Raw genomic sequence first — 23257 nt, forward strand, 5'->3', positions numbered from 1 at the left:
GTTCACGTTGCGGCGGGAAAGCCGACTTTGCCAGTGACGCACTGCGCTCTGTCACAATGTGTGTGTGTGTGTGTGTGTGTGTGAGCATGTGTGTGTGTGTGTGTGTGTGTGTATGTGTGTGTGTGAGCATGTGTGTGTGTGTGTGTGTGAGCATGTGTGTGTGTGTGTGTGAGCATGTATGTGTGTGTGTGTGCATACATGAGTGTATGAGTATGTGTGTGTGTGTGTGAGCATATGTGTGACTGTGTATGTGTGTGCGTGCATGTGTGTATGTGTGTGTGTGTGTGTGTGTGTGAGCGTGTGTTTGTGTGTGTGTGTGAGCATGTGTGTGTGTGTGTGTGTTTGTCTGTCTGTCTGTTTAATATCATCAGTGTCAGTGTTGATATCAGCAGTGTTTACGGGCTTGACAGGGCTTGTTCTGATTACCAGCAACAGCTGGCTACAGTTCAATATGGATTTCTTGTTAGCTGGACGCTTAGGTCAACTTTATCACTCCACCATGGTGAATACCCTGAATACAAACACCTTGTATAGCTGCACCTAAACATATTTACATACATGCTTCCAAAAATACAGGAGAACTAGGAGAACCCACCAGGAAGACATCATCAGTGGAAATGAGTCAGTGACTGAGCTAGCATCAGCGTCAGCTTTTGCTGATTTTCATATTCAGCCATTTGTCACAGACCGGCACTGTCACTGCATCCTTGGGGATCAATAAAGTATCTATCTATCTATCTTGTCACAGACCGGCCCTCCTTTATCCAAGGCAGCACATTTGTGCTAAATAAGACCACAGAAATACAAACCATTGGAACTTCCTTTCTAGTGGCCATCTTGGCCCAAACATGTTGGCATGATTTGATTTGATAGCCAAGCTCAATAAAGGCTTTTTAAGCCCTCCTTACACTGACAGACTTTGGAAAGATTTGCAAAGATTTGGAAAAGATTTTTGAAAGACTAGTCTCAGACCCTCTCACATCTAAAGACAATACAAGTAGTAGAGTTTTAAGTCACAGACTATGATTTTGCAATGACTAGGGATCTTGCAGGGTCACTATTTACAAGACTGCAACTAGATTCCTTTAAATTATTACCCGTTGTGCAATAGATAAACAGGAACCGAAATTATAGCATACTAAACTCAAAGACGTATTTTCGTGTTTCTGCGGCATTGTTTCATGCGTGACATCAATATAGAGTTGTTCTGTCACGTGGAAGAGCCGACTAAATACGTATAAGAAATTACAAATATTATAAGAATAACAAATAATCATATAGGCTACAGCTGTCGCCTACTTTGCCCCTTCCTGTTTGGTGTTGGAGAGAAATCACTATTTATAGTTCACGTCACTATTTGCATGAGCCACGACTAGAAAGACTTGCGATAATATCAAACATGTTTGATATTGTCGTAACGGCAAAACTAGAAAAGGACTGACTCCAACTGACTTAAAACCGCTAAGATTGGCACCTTACACTTAACGATCTAATTGACGGGAACGCGCCGCGATTCCAGTACAACTCCCATGATTTCTGTCCGACTTTGGAAATTTAGTCGCCGACTGTGAAAACAGACCAAAATCGTACAATGTAAGGAAGCCATAACATGCAAATATCCTTTTGAGTACCTCAGACTCACTACTAAACTTGAAAACTTGTTGTATCTCTATGCTGAAGGGCATCAGAGGAGTACTAATTTCTCACCCATGCAGCACTTTAGGTGAAACTCGTTTGTAGATATTTACACACACTTTGACATGCCAGTTCATTAATTCATTAATTCAAATGAGAATACATGAGTCAGCATAAATCACTTGAACATGAGAATACATGAGTCAGCATGAATCACTTGAACATGAGAATACATGAGTCAGCATGAATCACTTGAACAAAATGATGACCGTACTGACCATACTGACCATTCTGAGAACTTCTACAAGCAAGTTAACAAGTGCAATATGTACTATATCTAGTATACAACAGATCAGTTTCAATAGACACACACACACACACACACACACACACACACACACACACACACAGATCAGATCTGTTGCCATAGCAGTTTCAACACACACACATACAGAATATATCATGGAATTAACATGGATCACAGCTCATTGCTCTGAAATTGCATAATTGCAAAATGCATAAAAACGCTAGAGCACCCAGAGCTATAGAGCACCCAGAGCTATAGAGCTATAGAGCACCCAGAGCTATAGAGCACCCAGAGCTATAGAACACCCAGAGCTATAGAGCACCCAGAGCTATAGAGCACCAAGAGCTATAGAGCACCCAGAGCTATAGAGCTATAGAGCACCCAGAGCTATAGAGCACCCAGAGCTATAGAACACCCAGAGCTATAGAGCACCCAGAGCTATAGAGCTATAGAGCACCCAGAACTATAAAGCACCCAGAGCTATAGAGCACCCAGAGCTATAGAGCACCCAGAGCTATAGAACACCCAGAGCTATAGAACACCCAGAGCTATAGAGCACCCAGAGCTATAGAGCTATAGAGCACCCAGAACTATAGAGCACCCAGAGCTATAGAGCACCCAGAGCTATAGAACACCCAGAGCTATAGAGCTATAGAGCACCCAGAGCTATAGAGCTATAGAGCACCCAGAGCTATAGAGCACCCAGAGCTATAGAGCACCCAGAGCTTTAGAGCACCCAGAGCTATAGAGCTATAGAGCACCCAGAGCTTTAGAGGACCCAGAGCTATAGAGCTATAGAACACCCAGAGCTTTAGAGCACCCAGAGCTATAGAGCTATAGAGCACCCAGAGCTATAGAGCACCCAGAGCTATATAACACCCAGAGCTATAGAGCACCCAGAGCTATAGAACACCCAGAGCTATAGAGCTATAGAGCACCCAGAGCTATAGAGCACCCAGAGCTATAGAGCACCCAGAGCTATAGAGCACCCAGAGCTATAGAGCTATAGAGCACCCAGAGCTATAGAACACCCAGAGCTATAGAGCTATAGAGCACCCAGAGCTATAGAGCACCCAGAGCTATAGAGCTATAGAGCACCCAGAGCTTTAGAGGACCCAGAGCTATAGAGCACCCAGAGCTATAGAGCTATAGAGCACCCAGAGCTATAGAGCTATAGAGCACCCAGAGCTATAGAGCTATAGAGCACCCAGAGCTTTAGAGGACCCAGAGCTATAGAGCTATAGAGCACCCAGAGCTATAGAGCTATAGAGCACCCAGAGCTATAGAGCAATAGAGCACCCAGAGCTATAGAGCACCCAGAGCTATAGAGCACCCAAAGCTATAGAGCTATAGAGCACCCAGAGCTATAGAGCACTCAGAGCTATAGAGCACCCAGAGCTATAGAGCACCCAGAGCTATAGAGCTATAGAGCACTCAGAGCTATAGAGCTATAGAGCACCCAGAGCTATAGAGCACTCAGAGCTATAGAGCACTCAGAGCTATAGAGCTATAGAGCACCCAGAGCTATAGAGCTATAGAGCACCCAGAGCTATAGAGCACCCAGAGCTATAGAGCACTCAGAGCTATAGAGCACCCAGAGCTATAGAGCACCCAGAGCTATAGAACACCCAGAGCTATAGAGCTATAGAGCACCCAGAGCTATAGAGCTATAGAGCACTCAGAGCTATAGAGCTATAGAGCACCCAGAGCTATAGAGCACTCAGAGCTATAGAGCTATAGAGCACCCAGAGCTATAGAGCTATAGAGCACCCAGAGCTTTAGAGGACCCAGAGCTATAGAGCTATAGAGCACCCAGAGCTATAGAGCTATAGAGCACCCAGAGCTATAGAGCTATAGAGCACCCAGAGCTATAGAGCACCCAGAGCTATAGAGCTATAGAGCACCCAGAGCTTTAGAGCACCCAGAGCTATAGAGCTATAGAGCACCCAGAGCTATAGAGCACCCAGAGCTATATAACACCCAGAGCTATAGAGCACCCAGAGCTATAGAACACCCAGAGCTATAGAGCTATAGAGCACCCAGAGCTATAGAGCACCCAGAGCTATAGAGCTATAGAGCACCCAGAGCTATAGAGCACCCAGAGCTATAGAGCTATAGAGCACCCAGAGCTATAGAGCACCCAGAGCTATAGAGCACCCAGAGCTATAGAGCACCCAGAGCTATAGAGCACCCAGAGCTATAGAACACCCAGAGCTATAGAGCTATAGAGCACCCAGAGCTATAGAGCACCCAGAGCTATAGAGCTATAGAGCACCCAGAGCTATAGAGCTATAGAGCACCCAGAGCTATAGAGCACCCAGAGCTATAGAGCTATAGAGCACCCAGAGCTATAGAGCACCCAGAGCTATAGAGCACCCAGAACTATAGAGCACCCAGAGCTATAGAGCACCCAGAGCTATAGAACACCCAGAGCTATAGAGCTATAGAGCACCCAGAGCTATAGAGCTATAGAGCACCCAGAGCTATAGAGCACCCAGAGCTATAGAGCACCCAGAGCTTTAGAGCACCCAGAGCTATAGAGCTATAGAGCACCCAGAGCTTTAGAGGACCCAGAGCTATAGAGCTATAGAACACCCAGAGCTTTAGAGCACCCAGAGCTATAGAGCTATAGAGCACCCAGAGCTATAGAGCACCCAGAGCTATATAACACCCAGAGCTATAGAGCACCCAGAGCTATAGAACACCCAGAGCTATAGAGCTATAGAGCACCCAGAGCTATAGAGCACCCAGAGCTATAGAGCTATAGAGCACCCAGAGCTATAGAGCACCCAGAGCTATAGAGCTATAGAGCACCCAGAGCTATAGAACACCCAGAGCTATAGAGCTATAGAGCACCCAGAGCTATAGAGCACCCAGAGCTATAGAGCTATAGAGCACCCAGAGCTTTAGAGGACCCAGAGCTATAGAGCACCCAGAGCTATAGAGCTATAGAGCACCCAGAGCTATAGAGCTATAGAGCACCCAGAGCTATAGAGCTATAGAGCACCCAGAGCTTTAGAGGACCCAGAGCTATAGAGCTATAGAGCTATAGAGCACCCAGAGCTATAGAGCTATAGAGCACCCAGAGCTATAGAGCACCCAGAGCTATAGAGCACCCAGAGCTATAGAGCACCCAGAGCTATAGAGCACCCAGAGCTATAGAGCACCCAAAGCTATAGAGCTATAGAGCACCCAGAGCTATAGAGCACTCAGAGCTATAGAGCACCCAGAGCTATAGAGCACCCAGAGCTATAGAGCTATAGAGCACTCAGAGCTATAGAGCACCCAGAGCTATAGAGCACTCAGAGCTATAGAGCACTCAGAGCTATAGAGCTATAGAGCACCCAGAGCTATAGAGCTATAGAGCACCCAGAGCTATAGAGCACCCAGAGCTATAGAGCACTCAGAGCTATAGAGCACCCAGAGCTATAGAGCACCCAGAGCTATAGAACACCCAGAGCTATAGAGCTATAGAGCACCCAGAGCTATAGAGCTATAGAGCACTCAGAGCTATAGAGCTATAGAGCACCCAGAGCTATAGAGCACTCAGAGCTATAGAGCTATAGAGCACCCAGAGCTATAGAGCTATAGAGCACCCAGAGCTTTAGAGGACCCAGAGCTATAGAGCTATAGAGCTATAGAGCACCCAGAGCTATAGAGCTATAGAGCACCCAGAGCTATAGAGCACCCAGAGCTATAGAGCTATAGAGCACCCAGAGCTTTAGAGCACCCAGAGCTATAGAGCTATAGAGCACCCAGAGCTATAGAGCACCCAGAGCTATATAACACCCAGAGCTATAGAGCACCCAGAGCTATAGAACACCCAGAGCTATAGAGCTATAGAGCACCCAGAGCTATAGAGCACCCAGAGCTATAGAGCTATAGAGCACCCAGAGCTATAGAGCACCCAGAGCTATAGAGCACCCAGAGCTATAGAGCTATAGAGCACCCAGAGCTATAGAGCACCCAGAGCTATAGAGCTATAGAGCACCCAGAGCTATAGAGCACCCAGAGCTATAGAGCACCCAGAGCTATAGAACACCCAGAGCTATAGAGCTATAGAGCACCCAGAGCTATAGAGCACCCAGAGCTATAGAGCTATAGAGCACCCAGAGCTATAGAGCTATAAAGCACCCAGAGCTATAGAGCACCCAGAGCTATAGAGCTATAGAGCACCCAGAGCTATAGAGCACCCAGAGCTATAGAGCACCCAGAGCTATAGAGCACCCAGAGCTATAGAGCTATAGAGCACCCAGAGCTATAGAGCTATAGAGCACCCAGAGCTATAGAGCACCCAGAGCTATAGAGCACCCAGAGCTATAGAGCACTCAGAGGTATAGAGCACCCAGAGCTATAGAGCTATAGAACACCCAGAGGTATAGAGCTATAGAGCACCCAGAGCTATAGAGCACCCAGAGCTATAGAGCTATAGAGCACCCAGAGCTATAGAGCACCCAGAGATATAGAGCACCCAGAGCTATAGAACACCCAGAGCTATAGAGCTATAGAGCACCCAGAGCTATAGAGCACCCAGAGCTATAGAGCACCCAGAGCTATAGAGTACCCAGAGCTATAGAACACCCAGAGCTATAGAGCTATAGAGCACCCAGAGCTATAGAGCACCCAGAGCTATAGAGCACCCAGAACTATAGAGCTATAGAGCACCCAGAGCTATAGAGCACCCAGAGCTATAGAACACCCAGAGCTATAGAGCTATAGAGCACCCAGAGCTATAGAGCTATAGAGCACCCAGAGCTATAGAGCACCCAGAGCTATAGAGCTATAGAGCACCCAGAGCTATAGAGCACCCAGAGCTATAGAACACCCAGAGCTATAGAGCTATAGAGCACCCAGAGCTATAGAACACTCAGAGCTATAGAGCTATAGAACACCCAGAGCTATAGAGCTATAGAACACCCAGAGCTATAGAGCTATAGAGCTATAGAGCACCCAGAGCTATAGAGCTATAGAGCACCCAGAGCTATAGAGCACCCAGAGGTATAGAGCACCCAGAGCTATAGAACACCCAGAGCTATAGAGCTATAGAGCTATAGAGCACCCAGAGCTATAGAGCTATAGAGCACCCAGAGCTATAGAGCTATAGAGCACCCAGAGCTATAGAGCACCCAGAGGTATAGAGCACCCAGAGCTATAGAGCACCCAGAGGTATAGAGCACCCAGAGCTATAGAGCTATAGAGCACCCAGAGCTATAGAGCACCCAGAGGTATAGAGCACTCAGAGCTATAGAGCACCCAGAGCTATAGAGCACCCAGAGCTATAGAGCACCCAGAGGTATAGAACACCCAGAACTATAGAGCACCCAGAGCTATAGAGCTATAAAGCACCCAGAGCTATAGAGCACCCAGAGCTATAGAGCACCCAGAGCTATAGAGCACCCAGAGCTATAGAGCACCCAGAGGTATAGAGCACTCAGAGGTATAGAGCACTCAGAGGTATAGAGCACCCAGAGCTATAGAGCACCCAGAGCTATAGAGCACTCAGAGCTATAGAGCACTCAGAGGTATAGAGCACCCCACGCATAAGATTCTAAAATACAGTGGAACAAGAAGTGCAGCCAAAACTCTGCTAAATCATGAGCCTGACGCAAGCACATTACATTATTTCTGTCTTTCTTCCTGTCTCTCCCTCTCTCTTTAGTGAGATGACCCCCCCCCACACACACACACACAAACAAACACACCCCCATACACACGTGTGTCATTTCTTTTTAACTGATCTGTGGTCAAGCAAGGCTGCATGACAGATCAGCCATTGACTAATATTAGCTGCCTCTATGCAGAAATACACATGCAAACCCTCTCTCTCTCTCACACACACACACTCAGAAAGACCAAAAAGACAGACACACACACACACACACACACTTAACTCATACTGTATCTGTCATTACACTGGCAGGTCTTCCACATAGAAAAAAGGTGCATGCAGTCCCAACTGTGCTTCACTGTCAGTGTGTGTCTGTCTCAGAAACAGAAATGAAACCTCAAAGAAGCATGCAGTGTCTACATACAAGTAAGCTGCACAAGGCTATGAGTAAGTGAGCGTGAGTGAGTGAGTTAATGAGTGAGTGAGTGAGTGAGTGAGTTAATGAGTGAGTGTGTAAGTGTGAGTGAGTGAGTGAGTAAGTGAGTGAGTTAATGAGTGACTGAGTGAGTGTGAGTGAGTGAGTAAGTGAGTGTGAGTGTGAGTGAGAGTGAGTGAGTTAATGAGGTGAAACACCAAGAGTTGAGCAAAGATAACTCACATACCAACCTGGTCTTCAGTCACCCTGCTCTAGACATCCAACACTTTAAAGGCCAAATACCAGGCCACATCCACACAAAATGTTTGGATTAACCAAACCCCCCAAAACCTAAAAGACATTTATGACGAATATTGACAATCTAAAACACAATCCCAAAGCAAAATGCAATGCTATCTGACCCTAAACAGGAAATATACACTTGCACATTACCTAACAAAAATAAATGAGACAAATTTGAGATGCACACTAACGAAATACAGACTCAGTGAACACCGTTTAGCCATAGAAACAGGAAAACACAAAAAGACATGGCTTCCAAAAGACGAGCGTCTATACCAGCAGTGCAGAGATGATGTTGTTGAAACTGAATTACATTATTTAACTGAATGCCCAAAATTTGAATCAATTCGCAATACATACTTCCCAAAAATGAAAGAAAAAATCCCTGATTTCTATGACTTACAAAACCCGAACAAAATACTATACCTATTGGGAGAAGACACAGACAGCTGTATTACTGCTGCCCAATATGTCCTTGCCTGTAACCAGCTGAGAGACACTGAGTGATTTTTGTATGCATACATGTGACACACACAGACACACACATGCACCCCTCTCTCACAGCAACAGCCACATACACTAACTCAACACAGCCCCCTCATGTATATACTGTACCACACTTTAAGTTTCTACGCAGTTCACTTTATATTTGTGCCCTGATGTATTGTATGTCTGTAAGTTTGTTGGCTATGTTGAGTCACTCAGAACTTGAACTCGATATGTTGTACTCAGACACAGACAAAAAAAAAAAAAGGTTCTTTACACTTTGTCCATGTACCCCTATCCTTTGTATATGTATAATTGCTTAGATCCTGATACTGTACTTTTATGTAACAATTGCTTTGGCAATACAAGTGTCATATTTGTCATGCCAATAAAGCACCATTTGAATTTGAATTTGAGTGAGTGAGTGAGTGAGTGAGTGAGTGAGTAAGTGAGTGAGTGAGTGAGTTAATGAGTGACTGAGTGAGTGAGTGAGTGAGTAAGTGAGTAAGTGAGTGAGTGAGTGAGTGAGTGAGTGAGTGAGTGTGAGTGTGAGTGAGTAAGTGAGTGTGAGTGTGAGTGAGTGAGTGATGTCCACTTCTTCCCCACACTACAGAAGTGAGTACACACACACACACACACGGCACACTTAGCTTAGACAATGTTGAAAATAGAACCGTGTCTGGTGTCAGAAATCCAGCCCTGGGCTCTGTGTAAGCATACTTGAGAATGTCCATAATTGACAGCTTCACCTTACGGCTCCATAGAAATGCATTGGGAGCCGTGATTTTCCCCCCCCGGTTTTATGGGATTGTATAGTGATGTAGGTTGAAACAGGACGGCCAAAAAACATGTGTGGGATTAACGCGACACCAATACACAGAATAATGGCTTTCAATCTTGATTATGCTTTTTTGTAATTATGTTAAATTAGAATAAATTCTCTCCTCCCAGCTCTCCCCTATTTTAAGCAAAGGGTTAAGGCCCATTCACACCAAGAACGAGAACGATAACTATAACTATAACCATAACGATAAAAGCGTTCACACTGAACAACGGTAAACAAAGTCTCTCATTGTGTTAATAAATGTGAGGGCTAAAATTCCATGGGTTCTGATTGGCTATTAGCATTTTATCGTTGTGAAAATCGAAAGTGATCCCCAACGATATCGTTCTTCATGTCGTTATCGTTATAGTTTATGTGTGAACGTAGTCATTCATATTAACGATATTTATTTATAGTTATCGTTATCGTTTTTGGTGTGAATGGGCCTTTACTCCTTAGCAAACCATAATGAAACAGTGCTTCACCACATCTGTGGATTAAGCCACGCAGTCAACTCGATGTAAGTAAGATAAACAAGGATGTTTATTGTTCTCAGCACTGCCAGCATTGTGTATAATATGATTCTGTCACTTAGAGGAGACTCGTAGATAACTAACGTTAGCATAGTAAGCTAACCGCTGCTAACGTGCTAGCATCGCCTCGTCAGAAAAGCATGGGGCTGTGCACAGTAGTGTAACATTTATTCACCATAAATTAATAAAGTTGAAGTCGCTCTGCAATGTAGGCCATGTTTCAGTTTATTTCCAGTACCATGTTCCTTACATGACATGACCCGGTGTCCTTGTAATATGCATGCAAGTCTTTCTAGCACAGCTAGCTATAATATCAGTGAGTCCCACTCGCCCCTGTCTAAGTTTGTCACCCAACAAACCTAGATATTAATTTTTATACATGTGTCTCCATATCATACTGGAGTTGTTCAACAGATTCTAAATGAAATCAGGTCCGTGGATCTGTAAAAGAGCCTATTGGGTTGGGTTGGGTTGGGTTGGGTTGTCCGTGGCTCTGTAAAAGAGCCTATTGGGTTGGGTTGGGTTGTCCGTGGCTCTGTAAAAGAGCCTATTGGGTTGGGTTGGGTTGGGTTAAAAGAGCCTATTGGGTTGTAACTTTTACAGACAGGGTTACAGCTCCCACTGAAGTTCTAGTCAACTCGTGTCTGAGGCTGTCGGGCCTCAGTAGTAACTAAGGTCAATTAACCCGGAAATTAGGGGTCCTTTGGGCTAGTCTTTACAGAGGTCTGGGGTGATTAGGGGCCTTTGGGCTAGTCTTTACATAACTCTGGGGTGATTAGGGGATTTTGGGCTAGTCTTTACAAAGATCTGGGGTGATTAGGGGTCCTTTGGGCTAGTCTTTACAGAGATCTGGGGTGATTAGGGGTCATTTGGGCTAGTCTTTACATAACTCTGGGGTGATTAGGGGTCATTTGGGCTAGTCTTTACATAACGCTGGGGTGATTAGGGATCCTTTGGGCTAGTCTTTACAGAGATCTGGGGTGATTAGGGGTCATTTGGGCTAGTCTTTACATAACTCTGGGGTGATTAGGGGTCATTTGGGCTAGTCTTTACATAACGCTGGGGTGATTAGGGGTCCTTTGGGCTACTCTTTACATCAGTGTTTTTCAACCTTTTTTGTGCCACGGCACACTTTTGACACCTAAAATGTCCCACGGCACACTAACATCCTGTGTGAAGAAAAAATAAACATACCATAGCCTAAAATTTCAAATAATACACAGATATGGCTTTATTATGGCTTCTATGCAACACCTGCTCAATAAAACAAGCGCCCTCTGTTTCATTTGTAGGTGACTATATCTAATTTAATTGTTGTTATAAACTGGCTATGTGATGATTCTGTGAATACTGGATATGGGGCCCCCGTTGTACAATGCCTGCATACCACAAATAGTGCAATCATACAATCAATGAGGGCATGTGGTTATAAATTATTTGATGCAACAGTTGCTTTTCTGGACCAGTGAGTGACATTTGGGTAATTTTCTGCAGCACACCTGATGATCTCTCACGGCACACTAGTGTGCCCCGGCACAGTGGTTGAAAAACACTGCTTTACATAACTCTAGGGTGATTAGGGGTCCTTTGGGCTAGTCTTTACAGAGGTCTGGGTGATTAGGGGCTTTTGGGCTACTCTTTACATAACTCTGGGGTGATTAGGGGCTTTTGGGCTACTCTTTACATACCTCTTGGGTGATTAGGGGCTTTTGGGCTACTCTTTACATACCTCTTGGGTGATTAGGGGCTTTTGGGCTACTCTTTACATAACTCTGGGGTGATTAGGGCAGACAGATAGACAGATGGGATTTTGTTTTGTGCATGTGCGTGTGTGTCAGATTGACAATCATAGAGAAGTACATTAGTGCTAAATTATAGCAAATACACCAGGTAGCATCTACCCAGGAAAGAGGGTTATGAATCAGATTATATAATCCATTAATTATGTTACAGTTACATGAACATACGTTAGAAAGGATGAATTGTTATTTATAATTGAAATGTGAACTTAATTAAAGGGTTATTTAAATCCAAACAAAAAGGCTATTTCTTCTTAGAGCAGAATGTGAATGCTTTAATGAAGCTTATATCATAGAGGCGTTTTGTATAGTCACACATTATTATTATTATTATTATTATTATTTTGTGTGTGTGTCACATATTTATTATTTCTTTATTTTTTGTTTTGTTTTCTCTCTTTTTTGTGTTTGGGGGGCTGAGGGCATCGTTAATGTAGTACAGCGGTTAGCAGCATGTCTGTACCCACCTCGTAAGAGTGCATGTGTGTGTGTGTGTGTGTGTGTTGTGTGTGTGTTTGTGAGAGAGAGAGAGAGAGAGAGAGAGAGAGAGAGAGAGGCATCAACAGTGTTCCTCTATTTGAAATCTCTACCGGACCTCGTTTGTGTCCATTACCTCCATTATTCTTATAAGGTCCTTTCACAACAACAACAAAGGCACATATTACAAATGCAGTAAGTGTGTGTGTGTCTGTGTGTGTGTCTGTGTGTGTGTGCATGTGTGTGTGTGTGTGTGTGTGCATGTGTGTGTGTGTTCATGTGTGTGTGTGTTCATGTGTGTGTGTGTGCATGTGTGTGTGCATGTGTGTGTGTGTGTGTGCATGTGTGTGTGTGTACCCTGTTGTGAGGTCTGTTGAGTGCCAGACGGAGCATGTTTATTTTTACTGGCCGTGAGCTGCTGCCACTGGAGAACAGGAGGGTCCAGCACCAAAATAAAACACCATCCCTCCCCGAAACCATCTCTCTCTGTCTATCTCTCTCTCTCACTCTTTCTCTCTCTTTGTCTCTCACTCTCTCTCTCTCCATCTCTCTCCTTCTCTCTCTCCCTCCCTCTTTCTCTCTCTGCCACTCAGCTCCCAAAACAACCTACACACACCCATAACAACCTACACACACCCAGATTTCATCAACATCAATACGCTGAATCTGCCTGCAAGTGACACATAAGGCAACATTTTGAGTAATGTCACTGAGCAGTTGTTAATATGTAGAGGGTTAAGGAGTTTGGCTAACATGTAACATGCACATAAACATAAATATAAACAAACATACACATAAACTTTCTAACTGATGTTACTGAGCAATGTTGTTAAGGCACTTTCTAATGTTGTTAAGGCACTTTCTAACTTGATGTTGGCCATCAAACTGAGACCTGTAAGCATTAGTGTTTTGACTTCACAATTATTCACATTTCCTGCGTGTGTTCCTTGACCTTTCCTCCGAAAAAAAAAAAAAGCTGCTGGGAAAAACTAAGTCTTAAACACCAATCCAAGCTGAGAGGGGAAACTGCTGTGGGTCCGATGGACTGTACTAATGTTCTCTCTCTCTCTCTCTCTCTCTCTCTCTCTCTCTCTCTCTCTCTCACACACACACACACACCAGTGACCTGAAGAGTCATATCCATCCCATGCGCTGTCTGTAGCTCTTTGTATGGGGGGAAAATACATAATTGTGGAAATTTCCCAGTGATCTCTTCCCCCAGGCAGCATCATGTGCAACTGAACAAATTGGCCTTTTGAATAAGACAGCCCAGAAGGCAAAGCTGGAAGCCTAGCATGGAGAGAAGGAGGTAAAGAGAGAGAGAGGAAGAGAAGGAGGGAAAGAGAGAGAGAGGTGGAAAGAGGGATAGAGAGGGAAAGAGAGGGAAAGAGAGAGCCCAGAAGGCAAAGGCTGGAAGCGTAGCACGGGATGATGAGGGGACGACTCACAGGACGAGCATGGATCAAGAGCTAGAGAGAGAGAGAGAGAGAGACAGGGAGAGAAAGAGAGAGAGAGATGGGGGTCTGGAGTGGACAAGAATAGAAAAGGCTAACGTTAGTTACGTAAGGTGTTGAATGGGGACGGGCAGCACAGACCAGCAGCACACACAGACACACACACACACACACACACACACAGTCAGATGCGTGGTGAACATGCCAGCAGTGTGGCGTAGTCGGTAGGGTGAGAGCTGAGTGGAGATACCCCCCATGAGGCACTCGACTGAGGAGAGAGATAGAGAGAGTGTGAGAGAGAGAGAAAGAAAAAGATAGAGAGAGAGACTGAGTGAGTGCTGGAGAGAGAGTGTGAGAGAGAGAGAGAGAGAGAGAGAGAGAACTGGTGAGTGAGGTCTACTAAGTGAGGTCTAGTAAGTAAGTGAGGTCTAGCAAGTGAGGTCTACTAAGTGAGGTCTAGTAAGTATGTGAGGTCTACTAAGTGAGGTCTAGTAAGTAAGTGAGGTGTACTAAGTGAGGTGTACTAAGTAAGTGAGGTCTAGTAAGTGAGGTCTACTAAGTGAGGTCTAGTAAGTATGTGAGGTCTACTAAGTGAGGTCTAGTAAGTAAGTGAGGTGTACTAAGTGAGGTGTACTAAGTAAGTGAGGTCTAGTAAGTGAGGTCTACTAAGTGAGGTCTAGTAAGTAAGTGAGGTCTACTAAGTGAGGTCTAGTAAGTAAGTGAGGTCTAGCAAGTGAGGTCTACTAAGTGAGGTCTAGTAAGTAAGTGAGGTGTACTAAGTGAGGTGTACTAAGTGAGGTCTACGGCATAGGCATAGGTGGTTTGTCTGTGTTCTACATCCACATGGCTCTGATCTGATCAGAAAAAGACATTAGAGGGGAACACTGGAACATGCCAGCCCTGACGTGCTGTGAGAGAAAAGCCAGATCTTTCCTCGGTTCCTTCTCTCAGTCCTCTGCCTAAGGACTGGTACAACAGAGTCACGATCCATCCTGATAGGAAGACAAGTGTATAAACACAAATGAGCTAAACACAAGTGGCTCACTTCCTCTCGGTAGGACAAAAAGAACACACTAGTGCTAAAATAAAGCCAGACAAACTCACAGTCATCGTGTCCTCCTTCAAACTGGCCTCAGTTTTCAGGCAAAGTCCCAGAGTAGCGCACACAGAAGGAGAGGGAATCCATTAGAGCTCATTAATGAGAATATGCTAATGACGGGTCTGCTAATGAGAATATGCTAATGAGAATATGCTAATGACGGGTCTGCTAATGATAATATGCTAATGATAATATGCTAATGATAATATGCTAATGAGAATATGCTAATGACAGGTCTGCTAATGAGGGATTCTAGTGGGAGTGACGGAGCCTGGTGCTACTCTGTTTGAGTGACCCCTCCCCCTCATCTTGGCCCAGAAACACCAGCAGCCAGGACCTGCCCAGAGATGTGATTATCCGCCTGTCCGAAGGAGGTCAGACGGATTAATGCAAACAATTCCCAAACCAAATGACTCAAAATCTCCAGCTCTAACCAAAAATAACAACGAGCACAACAACAACAACAACAACAACCAGCTCCAGCCATCCTGTAGCATCATGGCATCAGGAACCCGCATTACCACGGCAACAAAGGATGCAAGACAGCCTGATAAGCACCCACCAGCGGCATTGGCATTACTCTTTACTCTGACACCCTGCACACACACACACACACACGCACGCACGCACACAAACACACACACGTGCGCACGCACGCACGCACACACACACACGCGCACACACACACCAGCATATCAGAGTTTGAGTGTGACTTTGAGCAATCCCGGCGCTCTCTTTTGTTGACGCTAATCTGGATTTAAGTCAGAGCAGCGTTTCCTCTAACTGCTCTGGAGGTCCCTGGAGAGGACGGCTAAATCTACACACACACACACACACATACACACGCACACACACGCACATGCATACACACACACGCACACACACACACACACATGCATACACACATGCATACACACACACACACGCACACACGCACGCACGCACACACACACACACGCACACACACATGCATACACACACACGCACGCACGCACGCACACGCACACGCACACACTGCTCTGGAGGGTCCCTGGAGAGGATGGCTGAATCTACCAGTGTCCTGTCAGCACAGCACCAGTCAGTGTTTCCTCTTCCACTCTCTCTCTCTCCCTCTGTATCACCCTCTCTCTCCCTCCCTCTCTCTTTATAACCCTCTCTCTCTATCATCCTCTCCCTCCCTCTCTCCCTCTCTTTATAACCATCTCTCTCCCTCTCTTTATAACCCTCTCTCTCTCCCTCTCTCTCTATTCCAGCACTCATGGTGTGAGAGCTGCATTCAGGATGTCGGCGTTGTGCTTTATAAGACGTCAGTTGGAGTCAAAATCTCCCACATCTGGGACAGACGTAGATCTTCCTTTACTTCAGGAGAAGAAAGGAGGGAAAGGGAGAGGAGAGGGGAGGAGAAGAGAGGGGAGGAGAGAAGGGGAGAGGAGGGGGGAGGGGGGAGGAGAAGAGAGGGGAGGAGAGAAGGGGAGAGGAGGGGGGAGGAGAAGAGAGGGGAGGAGAGAAGGGGAAAGGAGAGGAGAGGTGAGGGGAGAGTACAAGAGAGGAGCAAAGATATGGGACGGGTTCCTGAGGAGTCAAGACCTCTAAATTACAGCAGTACAGACTCCAGACCTATTTACAGCAGTACAGACTCCAGACCTGTTTACAGCAGTACAGACTCCAGACCTGTTTACAGACAATCCAGACACCAGATGTGTTTACTTGTTTACTTGTTTTGGGTGAGACTGTGCAATGTCTGTGCCCTTTGTTTGAGTGTGTGTATACGTGTGTGTGTGTGTGTGAGTGTTTGTGTGTGTGTGTGTGTGTGAGCGTGCGTGCTGCGTGTGTGTGTGCGTGTGTGCTTGCATGCGTGCGAGTGTGTGTGTGAACGTGCGAGCTGCGTGTGTGCGTGCGTGTGTGCCTGCATGCGTGCGAGTGTGTGTGTGAACGTGCGAGCTACGTGTGTGCGTGCGTGTGTGCCTGCATGCGTGCGAGTGTGTGTTTGTGTGTGTGCACTGAGATGCTGAGCAAGTGATCTCCAGCCTGCTGTTGCCAAAAGATGATTTGTGCAGCTTCCTCTCACAGCCAACAGTTCATCGCGAGTGCTGGCCCTCTCCCTCTCCCTCCCCCTCACACACACACACACACACACACACACACAAACACACACACACGAGTGCTAGCCCATGGAGAATAACTGAATCAGCGTCACACCATCAGGGCGCGCGCTCATCTTCGACCTGCTGCTCTCCTACTGGAGTGGCGGTTTGGGAGAAGCCTCCTCGGAGTGATCTGGAGAAGCATCCGGTGTCTCCTCTTTCCAAAACACCAGCCAATTACCCAAAGGTCAGCGGTCAGCGTCTTCTCCCAAACGTCACGCGCTGATCATTCTGGAACACCGACCCATTAATCAAAACGCTCCACCTACACACTCACTACACTCCACATCACAACGAGGCTGCGGACACACACACACACCACACACACACACACACACTTACGCATGCATGCAGTGTATACACACGCCTACACATGGTGCTCCCAGCCATGTGTGTGTATAGAGGAGTGCTAGACACACACATTAGAGTGACCTACGTAACCATGACGAAGGCACCGAGTGATGGAGACACGTCTGTGCAAACAAACAGCGCTGCTGTCGTTCATAAGTTCATAGTACAACGCTCGCACACTGAGACAGTGGAACAGCAGGTACAAGTTAGTATAGTGTACAGTCCAGGGCCTTCTGGGTTCTAGCAGAGACCACCAGAAACCAACCTGACAGAACCACTTGAACTTGTGCTAGTGCCGGTTAGATCAATACTAAGCTACGTTTACTGTCCAGAACACCTATCAGAGAGAGAGATCACAGAGATCACCTATCAGAGAGGTATGTGACTGCTATGTGAAATTTCAAATGCTTACGCATTGCATTAGGTCTGCGCATCACTGGAGAAAACATTAACATGCAGTAAGCTAATGTTTAACTAAGTTAAGCTAACGGTGTGCTTCTAACATAGTCACAAAAGGCTGATAGGCTACATTGTGCACAAAAATCATGACAGGGTAAATATTTCTTTTTTTAATATGATAAACAAATGGTTTGGCTTGTTTTGACAAGCAGCGTATCAGGTCGAGTGCCGTGGCCGAGTTGAGAGGTGGGGCTATGTCGTCATAACATTGCCGGCTTTGCGTCTACACGCGTCTACACGGCGTCGTGTACACGCAAGGCGTAACCAATAACAAAAACTCACTGGTTTAAAAAAAAAAAAAAAACAGTGGGGTACAAGGGTACGTTAAGCAAGGGTACGCTCACTGTCCAGACCACCTATCACAGAGAGGGATCACAGCTAACGTCTCTGAAGCCTGCGGTCCACACCCACCAGACTGGCCGGTTCAGCGCCGTTACATAATCACACCTCTGACGCTTTTAGTCCTCCAGAGGACCTCCCAGCTACCGCTCTGGCACCGACCTCTTTCACTCACTGGGATTTGGTTCACATGTGGCTGACTTTTGGCCCAGATGCGGCCCAGAGCCTGCCCCCCCCGCCTCACTGGACAGCTGCTGCCACTCTCCCTAAAGACGCACGCTGATGACTAATGACTGCCGATAAAGAGAGATTTATTAGGAAATTACTCTACATTGGTTCAACGTGGGGTTTGTGCTAAGAACGACACGTGTGGATCCGACTGTGTGTGTGTGTGTGTGAGTGTGGCGTCAGAGAGAGATGGATGTGTTTCCAGGTTGATGACTCACCCAATTACTAAAAGGAGTTGGCTGGCGGAGATCTGTGTGTGTGTGTGTGTGTGTGTGTGTTGAGAATAAGCCAGAGGTGAGTGAACACAGCATGCATCTACTGAGGGAGTCTTGGCACTGGGTCACACATGTCACAGATGAGCACAGATAGAGCTCTGACTCCACTGTCCACCAGCCACACACACACGCAGTGTGAGTGTGTGTGTGTGTGAGAGAGAGAGAGAGAGAGAGAGAGAGAGTGTGTGTGTGTGTGTGAGAGAGAGAGAGAGAGAGAGAGAGAGAGAGAGAGAGACTGTGTGTGTGTGTGTGTGTGTGTGTGTGTAACAGAGAGAGACAGAGAGATACCAGGGAGGAGTACATCCATCTGTGATTGGGCCGCGGATTAAAGCGTCCAGTGAGAGAGGCTTCCTGTGCTTTCATGTGCTGCTGGAAGAGGGGCCCATAAGTGGACCCAGGTGTGGGGACCCAGAGACACACACACACACGCACACACATACATACACACACACGCACACACACACATACATACACACACACGCACACACACACACACAGACAGAACAACAGGACCGAATCAAAGGCATCGCGGCGCTGATAACAGCCCATCATACACACTCACACACACAAACACACACAAGCACACACACACACACACACAAACACAAACACAGACACATACACACACACAAACGTCCGCTACTGCTTAAAACAGCCCACCAACACACACACAAGCACACATACACACACACATACACACTTGTTCATCCACTACCAAACACACACACACATATACACACACTTGTGCATCCACTACCAAACAACCCGTCGCACACACTGAAACGTCCGCTACCAACAGCTCATCACACACTCACAGGTAACCAGGCCACTTGTCACATACAATGACACAGGCATGAAAACGGCTCAGGGGTGAAAAAGGTTTTTAAAGAAAACAAACTACACAATGACTAATTTTTACAAAAGAATACTTATCATTTCTTCTTTTTGGCTTGGGCCTAAGTGTGAAGGGGCCCACTTGCACTGTTTGGAAACATGCTTCAGCCTGGCCCTCCTCTCCTCAGTAATCTACTGTACATGAGTTTTCTTCAAAGCTTTCTTTCTTTCTTTATGCCTGAAGTTATCAAACATTTCTGAAGATTTCATAGGCCTAATGGACACTTCATAGTAGACTATTAGAATAAGTCTAAATAAGATAAGTCTGAATATTTGCTGGACCAAACCAGGTAATAAATAAACTTGGGTAGGGTAGACTAGGCTTTAATTTGTAAAATTGGTTTTAATAGTTTTAACCTGCAGCTAGGCTACTTACAGATTGTGTCATTGTGCTAGTGTGTTTAACCAACCAATAAAGTTGTGTGAACAGTGTTCACATGTTAAACCCTGTAGACACAGACTAGGCCTACTGATCAGGCCACTGAACGTTTCTTAAAAGACAGCATTACCATGTCAAACACTGCTTTTGTCTCTGAACTCGACAAAACGCACCAGCCCAGTTTAGGAGCATTTAATTCAACTATTTAGTTATTCACATTAGCCTTTGCTATACTGATAAAGTATGCCTATTTGCTTCACCTTTTGCCGATGTAGATGGCTCAAACTGCACGTATTCTTCATCAAATGAACTCGTTATGTCTATATTTCTGTCCAATATCGCTAACTTTAACAGCCTATGCTACATTGCTACACCAATCTCAACGTCTTTTTCTGACAGAAGTTGAAAGTTTCAACTAGCCCACCTGTGACATCAATAAGCATCTCTCCTCGCCGGGCTCACATTCCAGCTGACATTTCAGACGCATAGTCACACAGACAGGGAGGCTATTCCAGCGCAAGCGTTCTGTTCACGTTGCATCCGCGGCAAAATTTGGCTTCCACTGTTTAATAGGCTAAATGCATGGGGGCTGCATTCACATAGTCGTTGCTGGATCAGACAAGTTTTTAATTGGGCTCTTGTCTTACAACGCATCAAATCAAGATGCGTTCGTGTTTGCGCGTGATTTGTAAACTCAGTTGTAACGCCATCCCCCCCCCCACACACACACAATATTTTCTCATCGGATCTGGATCCCTATTTTGGATTCAAAACGGCGAATTTCGCCGAAAGGTGAGGAGTTTTCATGCCTGATGACAGGTCCGCTCCTAACAGCCAGCCAGTCAAACACTCACACATCACCTGATCTCTCTCTCTCTCTCACACACACACACACACAAGCAAACACTCACACACACACACTGTGTCTACTCTTCAGACCTCATTAAGAGCTCTCTATCTGACTGCCAAAAGGTAAATCCCTCCACCTAGAACTTCTACTACACACACACACACACACAAACCCTCCACCTGGAAAGACTACACACACAAACACACAATCCACATAAACCTTCCACCCGGAAAGACTACACACACACACTTGTGCATGCACATACACACGCACTCTAATACACACACTCAACACACAGTCGGTCTGAATGACAGTTCCTCCTGTAGTCAGTCTATAGCTAGCAGTAGCGTCTCATTGACATGCCTCTCCAGCAAGCAGTGAGCTCATCAATTTCCCTTAACACTTGTCTGAACTCAAGAAGCACTTTTCATAACTTTATGCACTTACAATGGACCCAGACAAGAGACTTGCATCAGTTCTAAAGAAGTACTTTCACCCACACCAGGTGTAGAGACGAGAGAGTTGTTCACCCACACCAGGTGTAGAGACGAGAGAGTTGTTCACCCACACCAGGTGTAGAGTTGTTCACCCACACCAGGTGTAGAGACGAGAGAGTTGTTCACCCACACCAGGTGTAGAGACGAGAGAGTTGCATGTTAAAGGATAATGGCACCACTCTGTGTTTTTTCACTGACTGTTACTGAGAAGGAAATTGAAACAGGGAAACAAACACCATTGGATCATAAAAAAGAAATGTGCATTGTTGTGTAGTCTTTTTCCTTTGGAAACATACTGAGTGTACCCCCCCCCCCCCTCTCTCTTTTCCCTTTTGAAACATATTGAGTGTACACAAGTATACAGATCCAACCATTTCTGTGAGAGGACGTCATTCATTCATTCAACATTAGGGTCTATCACACACACACACACACACATTTATACACACTCCTCAAAGCAGTTTCCTGACCGTCATTAACTGAAAGCATGTGAGACACACACACACCTCAGTTGCATCACTCATGCTGCCCCACATATCACATCTCTCACAGTGGACAACACACACTGATGCAGGAGCCAAGCATGGTGAGTACGTGGGAGTGCAACACAGAGAGAGTGAGGGAGAGAGAGAGAGAGGGAGGGAATGAGGGGTAGAGAGAGAGAGAGAGAGGGAATGAGGGGTAGAGAGAGAGAGAGAGGGAATGAGGGGTAGAGAGAGAGAGAGAGAGAGGGAATGAGGGGTAGAGAGAGAGAGAGAGGGAATGAGGGGTAGAGAGAGAGAGAGGGAATGAGGGGTGGAGAGAGAAAAAAGGGGGGAGATAGTCAGATATTGATGAGAAAGAAAGAACCTTGGAGTGAGTCAGATGACTAAAGATGGATAGAAAGTGGTAGCCAGAGAGAGAGAGAGAAAGAAAGAGTTAGAAAGATGAGAACATTAGTAGAGAGAGAAAGAGAGAGTATACATGTGTGTATTCATGTGTGTGTGAGAAAGAAAGAGAGAGAGAGTATACATGTGTGTATGCGTGTGTGTGTGTGGTGTGTGTAAGAGAGAGAGAGAGAGAGAGAGAGAGAGAGTGAGTATACATGTGTGTATGCATGTGTGTATGTGTCTGTGTGTGTGTGAGAGAGAGAGAGAGTATATACAGTACATGTGTGTGTGTGTGTGTGTACAGTACCTGTTCCATGGTGGCGAAGTTGTCTCTTCGCTGCTGCTGAAGCTGCTGCTCAATGTTGTCCCTCAGACACTGGCACACTCGCCTCCTCTGCTCCACAGAGTGAGCCTCCAGACTCAGCAGACAATCACACTTCTGCACAGAGAGAGAGAGGGAGAGAGAGAGAGAGGGATGACAGAAAGAGGATAAATGAAAGAGTAGATGGGAAATTGACAATGAGGAAGGGAGAGAGAGAGGGAGAGAAAGAGAGAGAGAGAGAGAGAGAGGGAGGGAAAGAGAGAGAGAAAGAAAGAGGGAGTAAGAGGTAGGGAAAGAGGAGAGAGGGAGGGAAAGAGGGAGAGAAAGAGAGATAAATAGAGAAAGAGAGAGGGAAAGAGAGAGAGAAAGAAAGAGAGAGAGAGAGAGAGAGAGAGGGAGGGAAAGAGGGAGAGAAAGAGGGAGGGAAAGAGAGAGAGAAAGAAAGAGGGAGAGTAAGAGGCAGGGAAAGAGGGAGAGAAAGAGAGAGAGAAAGAGGGAGGGAAAGAAGGAGAGAGAGAGAAAAAGAGGGAGAGTAAGAGGCAGGGAAAGAGTAGAGAAAGAGGGAGGGACAACAGATAGATGAAATGAGAGATAGGAGGAATAATGGAGATACAAAGACAGGTTAGTGGACAAGACCTTGACCTTCATAACCCGTTTATTAAACCACCATAAGACCTTGACCTTCATAACCCTTTTATTAAACCACCATAA

General features: G+C 45.8%; 1 protein-coding gene across 1 annotated transcript in view; it reads right to left on the reverse strand.

Moving 5' to 3' along the window:
• rgs3a (regulator of G protein signaling 3a) overlaps positions 1-23257 on the reverse strand; it is a 354944-nt gene that overhangs the window by 134287 nt on the left and 197400 nt on the right. The window contains 1 exon segment of the mRNA XM_042059506.1: positions 22532-22663. Coding sequence (XP_041915440.1) covers positions 22532-22663 — 132 coding nt within the window.

This window comes from Alosa sapidissima, chromosome 13 (assembly GCF_018492685.1).
Source record: "Alosa sapidissima isolate fAloSap1 chromosome 13, fAloSap1.pri, whole genome shotgun sequence".
NCBI classification, from domain to species: Eukaryota; Metazoa; Chordata; class Actinopteri; order Clupeiformes; family Clupeidae; genus Alosa; species Alosa sapidissima.